General features: G+C 38.0%; 1 protein-coding gene, 1 long non-coding RNA gene and 1 other non-coding gene across 3 annotated transcripts; 2 read left to right on the forward strand and 1 right to left on the reverse strand.

Annotated features, from left to right (window-relative positions):
- Positions 1 to 365: 365 nt before the first annotated feature.
- LOC119917402 (pentraxin fusion protein-like) lies at positions 366 to 2,101 on the forward strand. Its single transcript, XM_038737722.1, has 2 exons — positions 366 to 625; positions 1,598 to 2,101. Exons 1-2 carry the CDS (start codon positions 366 to 368, stop codon positions 2,001 to 2,003), a joined length of 666 nt encoding a protein of 221 aa, XP_038593650.1. The 3' UTR covers positions 2,004 to 2,101.
- A 1,416-nt stretch (positions 2,102 to 3,517) lies between these two features.
- Positions 3,518 to 3,589, reverse strand: trnat-cgu. Its single transcript has one exon. It is a non-coding gene; the product is annotated as a tRNA-Thr (tRNA).
- A 623-nt stretch (positions 3,590 to 4,212) lies between these two features.
- Positions 4,213 to 8,286, forward strand: LOC119894950. The gene is made up of 2 exons (XR_005443005.1): positions 4,213 to 4,388; positions 6,797 to 8,286. It is a non-coding gene; the product is annotated as an uncharacterized LOC119894950 (long non-coding RNA).
- The last annotated feature ends 1,498 nt before the right edge of the window (positions 8,287 to 9,784 follow it).

Consider the following 9,784-nt stretch of genomic DNA (forward strand, 5'->3'; position numbering starts at 1 on the left):
CCAGCAGGTAGACAGAGAGCAAGATATTTTCTTTCAGTGTCTCAAGTCAAATAACAATAATATATATTTATTATATATAAATTTATATTAATAGGGATGAAATAGGAGATTTGCTGAAATGGAAACATCAGCAAATCCATACTGCAGCAAGATATAAATTCTGGGTTATACATATTGTTTCAGTCACAATGTTGTATTTTTAATCTCATGTAATTATATTTTTTACAGTGACTACAAAACATTTCTCAGATGACGAGTTCTTAATAAACCGAAGCTCTTTAGTATTTGTAGTTTTATGAAATTTGCTATCAAATAGCTCTTATTGTTATTATTATATAACATTTAGAACTCAGACAAACATACTGATGTTGCCTGCTGTGTACATTTTGTTGACAAGACATGTTTCTTGTCTCTCAGGGAGTGTTGCCGTTAAGACCTTGGTATTCCAGACTGAGACCAGTACCAGCTATGTTGAGATGGTCCCCCAGAAACCCCTGGAACTGAGGGCTTTCACTCTGTGCATGAATGTGGCCTCAGAGCTCAGCGGAAGGCGCGAGGTCATCCTCTTTGCTTACCGGACTAAGGACAATGATGAGCTGAATGTGTGGCGTGAACTGGACGGCAGGTAGACACTCTGACAGCCAACAACACGCTGATATTCTGCATTTAAGATTTAGTTACAAATTTGTGACCCCATTCCATTAAATTTTCCTCATTTTAATGACAAAAATATCTCATACTCCCACAGACAACATTACTACTATGACTGCTACTGCTACTAACAGTACTTCTACAAACACCGCCACTACTACTACTACGACGAACAATATGCTACTACTATCAATACCACTGATACTAGTACTACTGTTTACTAAAAATCTAAAAGCTTCCTGCTGATGTACAGTACTGAGCGGTCGATTCCCTGCACCTGCTGGGACAGGACAGCCCCCAACCCCCTGTTCGAAGCATCAGTCTGCAGGACAAAAGGGAGAGAGAAGTTAGGTGTAAGAGGCTCCCCACAGAGGTTCTGCTTTACCCTCTCAAACGCCAGCTGGCACTTTTTTTTGGACTTGGGACCTGTGCAAGCTACAATCGTTGCTGTCCTATCTACTTCTACAGTGTCGGACAACCTTGCGTCCCCGCTGAGCACAGCACGCATATCCCATGTCCCTGCGGCAGGCGGAAGCTAACTGCAGGCTTGTGCTTTTTCCCTGTGTGTCTTTATTTCCACTGGCACTACATGTCATCTGTGCACATCCCTATGAACACACCTAATATCCACCCACAATGCCTCTACCAGAGCCCCCAGTCGAAACAGAAAGAAGCTTTGGTGGATTAGGGACTGCAGCCCAAATCCACCATTGCCTGGTGTACTCCACCTGGTGTACTCCACCTTGGATCCTTACCGGACAAGGGGGAGTACGATGAGTGACATATAAATATAGACATATAAACACCTGGCATAGGTGTTCCCTCTACAGTGTCTCCAGGACCACATTTTCCCATGATGACTTACACTCACTTATGTTGCTTTGTTAAACCTTTTAAACTCTGTTTTGAAATATGCATACAATGAATTTTATATGTATGTGTTTAGATTGTCCTTCTACCTGAGTGGAGACGGGGTTTTCTTCAAAGTCCCTGAGCTCGGCGCCCTGCAGACCCACCTCTGCGTCATCTGGGACTCCATTTCAGGTGCGGCGGCCCTCTTCACGGACGGGAGGAAAAGCTTGACCAAAATTTACAAGAAAGGTCACACTGTCCGGCCCGGAGGCAAGGTTCTCCTCGGACAAGATCCAGATTCTTATCTGGGTGGTTTTGATGCCAAACAGAGTTTTGTTGGGGAGATCTATGATGTTAATTTGTGGGATTCTGTCCTCTCAGACAGCACGATCCAAGACATGTTCTCAGGGAAGAGAGTGACAAGAGGAAATGTTTTTGACTGGGAAACCACACAGCTCAAAATTTATGGGCAGGTACAAGTTCTTAATCGTGAGCTGTAGCTCTAATGCTAACACACGACATGACATGCTGCAATAATGAAGGTGATGTCATAATGTCAAGTAACGCATTATAAAGCTCTGCAGTCGATGGAAGTCAATGTAGCCACATACACCTGTATGACATTCAGCTTATGAAGAAGATGATTTGTTGATCAAAATGCAGGTCTGTGCACCAATGTCAATGACATTAATAAAAACGTATGGTGGAAAAGCTTGTTGTGGTGGAAAATCAGTCACTCACTCACTCATCAACTGTTTATCCTGGGTACAGGGCTGCGGGGGGGGGGTGGCTAAACTACAAACCAAACAAAGAGAAACAGCCCGGGAAAGTTTTGAACATGAGCAGAAAACCTGCTTAAACACAAAAGCTATTAAAGTCGAAGAGTTAATAACTGAAATAAAATGAAATACTTTATCAATTCAATTTTATTTATATAGCACCAATTCACAACAACAGTTATCTCACTGTGCTTTTCATATAGAGCAGGTCTAGACCGTACTCTTTGTGCTCTTGTTTACAGAGACCCAACAATTCCCATTAATTGGATTTATCATTGAGGTGAAAAGGTGCTAGGTCTGCACTTTTAAAGAGGTTACATCCCAAACAAAAGACACAAAAGAGGAGGGGCGACTAAATCATGTGTGTTGACTCAGCAGGGATTTCATTAAATGAGAAAAGTTGATATACAGGAGAATAAATATTTAAAAGCAATTGCCACAGAATGCCTGATAGTCTTACAGCTTTATATATATATTTTTTAATTACATTATATGTAGTCACCTACTGCCTAAATTTCGTGTTTCACTTTATATAAATAAAAACAGTCTCTGTTTGAAACAAAGTTTCTGGGGTAACATTCCCAGATCCCAGGTAAGTATGCTGATCACACTTATTCCTTATTGACCATGATTATTATCTTGATATTTCATAAGTTTGGCTGCTGAGCTTTTTACACTCTGGGTAATGTCACACACGGCTTAGGGTTGGGCACATCTTTCTTCTAGTGAAAGAAACAGAGTTGATTGACAGGGTTCCAGCAGCTCATTTTTGCCATGGGGCTCTGACCTTTTAAAAATTTTTTTAAAGAAATAACATTTTCAAAATATTAGGAAAAAATCGATAAACAATTATAATTTACTTTAATATTTAAAATTATTACAATTAACTTATTTATACTTAAAAATAACTAGTATTTGCAGTCATTCAACGATTTTTCTACCAGGCCAGAAAAACACTGTGGTGCAATTGATTTTTATCATTATATTGAATGGCAACTCAGATGTTGTGACAAATAATAAATACCAATATCCAACATGCATAGTAATATATCATTATCTTCACACTATGATAAATTGAATAGCCTACAAAAACCTTGAGTGTTTTAACGTCCTCTTGTGGACTTGAGAAACTTTCTCTGTGACAGATATGTGTAGAAGTTGTATTCAGTCACAACACATAAACTGCAACGTAGTCATGTCTACGAAAAAGTTGTTGTGTTGATGTCACTGGCGACAGGCACGGACGGGGTTCGAACCCGCGATCTTCGGTTTACGAGACCGACGCCTTACCACTTGGCCACCGCGCCTGGCAATGTAAATGGGGCACTTTATACCATTTTATAGTAAAACCTGTTACTGTTAAAGGATTATATATTGTGAAAATATTATATAAGACATGTTATTTACCTTCTGTTTAAACTGTAAATCTATCTATCTGTCCAGAGGGGAAGGATAGTTTTCCAAACTCCATTCAAAATATATACTGTTATTATGACGCTTTGATTTCCAGCTGCAGACAGACTAACGTTAATTTAATAAGTTCTTTTAATGATATATATTGCTCGACAGCACTCTGACATTCAGCAAAACCTATTAGGCTACACCTAAGGCACGATTCTATCCCTTTTGGAAAGTGTTCTCTTGTGTTAGCTGACGTTATGTATTTCTTGTCGACCGGAGTGACAATCACAGGCTTAAATTGGAGCTGATGACATGTGAACCCATTAAAATGAAAATGCACCATGACAGAATTATTGCTTGGCGCCGAATGTCCCATAAGACTGCCTTGGTTATTGTGAAATGTCTTAGGTAAGTGTTTTATTAAGCCTGTGCTTGTGGGTGGTGAAGTCATTAAATACCGCAAAAGTCGATATGAAGTTTGGCGCAGCTCTGTCCCCATACGGCAGAGAAGGCGATCTTGACCGAGAACACACCCGGAAGTAACCAAAGTCGCTCACAGCAGATGGGATTTCAATCTGTCCCTGAAACAGAAACATGGCAGCTACATTATGTCATACAATGATGTGAAACCTGTATGGTTATGCATCAGGTATTGCGAAGATTGTTCGGTAACGGTACTTGCCAATTTCGGGAGTAGCTCATGCTGTAAGTAATAAGACTTCGTGGAAAATCAGTGGTAACGTAGTTTGGTAGGAAAACAACAAGCCCGTAGATTAGCTAAAGCGTTAGCTTGCTAGCAATGGATCTGTTGGATAACTTACTTCATACTTTCTGTGCAAGATACGTTATTTGCCTGCTTATTGAACTAGTCGTGGGGTTGCAAGTATGTTCGGTTACATTAAAGTTGTTATGGTTTGTTAGTGTAACACATTTAACATAAGCCGTGTTACGCATGTAAGTTAAATTTCTATTAAAAACATGTAGAATCAATAAAACTGATCGAGATCAAGCTGATCGACAAGTTTGAATGTTTGGCAAAGCATGGATTGATACTTCTTGCACGCTATTCTTCAATTCGGCGTCTCAAATAATATCAAATAATATAAAGTTTAACTTCATAAAGGGCCTTAATTTGAATTGAAGCTCAAGGCAGATTTCTTGCAGCTAAAAATAAACCTTTACAGTATTTATATCGTGTGTGTGTGTGTGTGTGTGTGTGTGTGTGTGTGTGTGTGTATATATATATATATATATATATAATGTGTGAAGGTCAGTTGATATCATGTTAACAACAAATGTGCTGTTAGAAGTCATGATTCCAATGAAATTACAATTTAAACAAAGATTAGTTATTGGATGTCTTGTTTTGTCATTGAATTTTACATCAATGTAATTATTTAATGTGTGGTTTTTGTATACATTTGCCTAGGGCTGGGTGATCATCATCAATATCATGATAAAAACATTTAATACTGTTAGATATCGATAATTATCACGACCATTGTCGATCATTATTTCTTTGAAGTTTAAAGGCAGATTTTTGCTCCTGATTGAAAACTGAAGAAACCAGATGGTTAATTGTGTGATTCAACTTTTCTTTATGGTCAGAACACTTGATTGCGTCACTTTACAGATCTGAGGTAGAACATTTTAAACAATTATGATCAAATGTTTTTTCAAAAAAACATGAGTAGTAAATGTTTTTTCAGTCCCTTTTCCTCAACAAAATAAATATCTTAATAGAACAATTAAGTGCTGATTCGTTCGTGATTCAAATGAATTAAAGCAAACAATTATTGACAAACATTTGTTATATTGCAATGCCCTCCTAGCAGGTCTTCCAGCTTGTGCGGTGAAACCCTTACAAATGGTTCAGACAGCAGCAGCACGTCTGGTTTTTGATCAGCCCGAAAGGACACATGTCACTCCGTTACTCAGTGACCTCCACTGGCTCCCCGTGGCCTCCAGAATCAAATTCAAGTCACTAGTGTTTGCATACAGAGTGACTACTGGGTCTGCACCATCTACCTAAACTCCATAATACAAACTTACGTTCCTTCTCAGCCGCTACGCTCCTCCAACGAACGCCGCCTGGCTCTGCCGTCCCTTCACCCAAAGCAATCCCAGTTCCGGCTGTTCTCATCTGTGACACCACGATGGTGGAACGAGCTACCACACGCCATCAGAGCAGGGGCGTCCCTCTCTGACTTCACAAAGCTCTTGAAAACTCTTCCGAGAACACTTCCTCTTATAACACCTCTAACTCCTAAACTCTAACATGCCACTTCCTGTGCTCTTCTTCTTCTATCCCCTACAATTATCTTGTTTTGATTGCACTTCTTGTTAACTCTTACTTCCTTCCCTAGGTATTTACCCCATTGATGTGATATGTACTATGAGCTCTTACTAGTATTTATTGCTGCTCTTACTAGTATGTATTGTCAGTTGTAAATATTGTTATTGAGGAAACTTTTTTTACATTTACCTTATCAAAGTGTTTTGGAAATCATATTAGGACTGAACAATTAATTGAAATTTTATCAAAATTGCAATATGGCCTACTGCAATTTTTATATCGCAGGAGGCGCAATGTTTGTTAAAGATGATATTTGTGTCAAAATACTATTTTAAATTAAACATTGTTGTGCTGCAGAGATGTCCTGACCTACATATTCTACAGACTTAAGAAAACATCTTCATTATCTCATTTCATTTAAATCTGTTTTTAATTGAAAATGAGAATAATGATGTAAAAATGATCATGCCCTATAATATCGTAATTGCAATTGCAGTTAGATATTTTTTATGTCACCCAGCCCACTGCTATATAAAGCAGGTAAACAAAGCATTTACACAACAAAAGGAAATGAAAGTAGCTGAGTATGCTGTAACTAATAATCCTGTTGGTAAAAATGACAAAATACAATGTTTGTATGTTACTCAAAGGTTAAAGCTCTGTCTAATGTCTCTGACACAGTGGGGTTTTTCCAAGACTTAAATCTCATGCCAGTAAAAATTATCTGGCAAGAATACAACTGGGAAATCTACAGTTTCTTTCTACAGTAATCTAGCGTTGCCCGGTGCCTAATGGAAATCTTGTGTTCTTGTTCCAGTCTTTGACAGAGCCTCTCTGATCTGCTGCAGCTGAGCCTCCCTGTCGGCTTCGCCATGCCACTGGTGGTGGACGCTGTGTGGGCGCTATGGAGCATCGGAGCTGGCATCTATGACTACTTCCACACCAGTGCCATGGAGGAGAGGATCCACACTCTGGAAAACGTCCTCTCCATCCACCAGTTTGTGATCGCAGCCCTGTCAGCGGGCCTCATCCTGCTCATGACCTACATACTATGGAGAAAACACTGAAACCCTGTTGACCTAAGCGCCCACTAGATGCAGTTTTGTCGCATGATATCTCAACCCTGATGTTGGCCAGAATGATAATTTGGATTATATGACTGCCTACACTTGAAGATCAAGCATGTTCAGTGACAATCAAGACATCCCAAATGAGGTCTGGAGCACCGATGGGCGACTAAACGGAGCAACAAAGCTCTTTAAAGACTCGACCAGCATGCAGTCTCTGAAAACTCGTCTGATTGTCGTCAACTTTCTCTGATGTAAAACACTGGATTTGGTACAGAAGCCAAGTGCGACTGTGTTTGCTACTAAGAGTTTTAACCTGTTCTCACAAGATCACAACGTGATTGCCTCAAGATCCGCTGCTTTGTCGTAACACAACGGTCATAACGTAACGTTCTCTGTAATTTCTGCTCTGCTTTTATCTGAGACAACTCTTTCTCTCAAAGCTGAGCGGAACAATTGCATCTTTATCTTAGACTATTAGATAAAATGTGATAATTAAATTGTGATCTTGAGACAGCAGGCTTAAAAATTATTAACAATGACTTTATCCAGCACTACAATTTCATATGTAAATCGGGTATAATTGTGTGACCTGTAATGGATTTTAATGAGTTGGGGAAGCCAACATGTGACTCCCAGAAAGTTGGTGTCGGGCCATGATGTCGCAGGGGCACATGGCGAGTGCTCTGCTGGGAGTGTGAGGCTGTAGTCAAACTGGGCTGAATTCAGCACTTCTTGTTTGCACTGTTACAGATTCACTGTTAAAGATTATAATCAAAGCAGAGATTTAAAAACAAACATATGCCTTGTGTGGTCTGTAATTATCCTGGTTATCAAGTTGGAACAACTGGATAAGCAGAAAAACACTCTTAAGGAGTTCATAATGTATTGTATTTTATTTCATGCTGAGGAGAAGAGATTGGAGATGTAGGTTATTTATTTAATGTTAGCTAGTGTTTTAAAAAAGCAGATTTTGTGTGTGTTTAATTTGTCCATGTTTACATTTTTAACAACACTGTTTCCAGTCTGTCTTTCAAGTTTTTCTGCGTTAAAAAAAGGTCTAATGATTTAATCAAGCATCGGTCACTTTCTCTACTGTACCTGCTTGCTGGGGTTCTATCTGGGCAGGTTGTACTGTACTGTATGTACTACAGTGTGTTACTCTTGACAAACCACTACCATGGCCACTATCAAAGGGAATATGTTTGAATAATAAATCATAATTTAAGTCCAAGCTTTACTTTGTTCCACTTGTTTGTGTTTTAATTACAACCTTTTTGTTTCCTGTCATGGTTAATGAGTTGATTTCTGTGTTAAATAGCTAATCTGCAACGGAAGACTGTTCTGTATCTACTTTGTTATCAAAGAAATAATCCTACGTAAAATATTTAAATTTTAAAATCTGTTTCCATTGGGTGTTTTTTGTTTCAGTGTTATGTTAAAATAAGATAAAGTAGTACCTTATTCAGAAGGAAATTGTTGTGCAGCAGTGACAGAACAAAGTGGGAAAGACTGCATATATAAACAAAATGTAAGAATATCAATTATCAGTGAGGTGCAAAATCTAAATGTACACAATGCCAGTAATATAACATTAACAGTAAGGATCATAAATATAAATGGGTAAGGTACAAATCCAAATATGCTATCAAAATATAACCTTAAACAGTACAAACTATGCATGGCACAGTAAGTGTATAATGGTCAAAAGTTCATTGGTTATGTCCCTGATGTTGCATGTGATGTCTCATTATTGCACATGGTGTCCCATAAATCAGGAACAGTTCGACAGTTATGCAAACAAATGGGGTACAAAGATGCTAAATACATTTTTACAAAAGCAATAAACTTAGAATGACAATAAACACAGTACTTCAGAAGACTATGAAACTAAGCTCGCCTCTGTCCACAATATGCCTTCAGACTGACATCCCAGCATCCAAAACCAAAACTGAACTGAGACACGCTATCACTGATTTAATTTGCTTTAGTCATTGAAGCCCACTGACTCTGGTTTGCAGCCGAGTAACACAGTGGAAATATATCAGCAATGTGTAGGTTCAAACACTGTGTGCTCATGATCTATTTTAGTCCTCATTATGTTTCGAGGTCACTGGTTTAGTCATGTGCAGGCAGTACTGTGCTCATCATGTACCATATCAGGAGAGATTATTACTATGTAATGTTGTGTTTTTTAACTTGAGTGTCAATTTTCTTTACATTAAACATTTCGATTTTATGTTTTTTATATTTAAGCAATACTCTTCATGAAAAATCAAACATTTCCATAGTGAAAAGAAACAAAGATCGTTTGATGTACTGATTAAATGGTGGTTCTAAATAAAGTGATATTATTTAGAGGTCAGTTTTCTTTAATAATGAAAATAATATATACATATATAGGGGAGAAAAAAATATGAATAGGCTGTCCATATCTAAAAAAATGACATGATGTACACACTTTTGTAGTCATTTGTAATTTTAAGATTGAATCATAAAATGTGATGATTAATCAATACTGACACGAATTTTCCAGCATAGCGCTGATGATAATCAGTGGTTCCGTTTGACCTAGATTTTAACTGGCGGGTCTCTAAAATTACTATATATTTTATTATATTTTAAATTATTTATATTAAAAAAAAATAATAAAAATATTCGAGTAAATTCATATAACAAACTGTTTTTCTATAAACAGCATTATAATCAGGGACTTTACCTGAATAAGAAAGGTCTAT

Source organism: Micropterus salmoides, unplaced genomic scaffold, assembly GCF_014851395.1.
Source record: "Micropterus salmoides isolate LMB-PRFRI ecotype aquatic unplaced genomic scaffold, ASM1485139v1 Ms_hic_scaffold_10, whole genome shotgun sequence".
Taxonomy (NCBI): domain Eukaryota; kingdom Metazoa; phylum Chordata; class Actinopteri; order Centrarchiformes; family Centrarchidae; genus Micropterus; species Micropterus salmoides.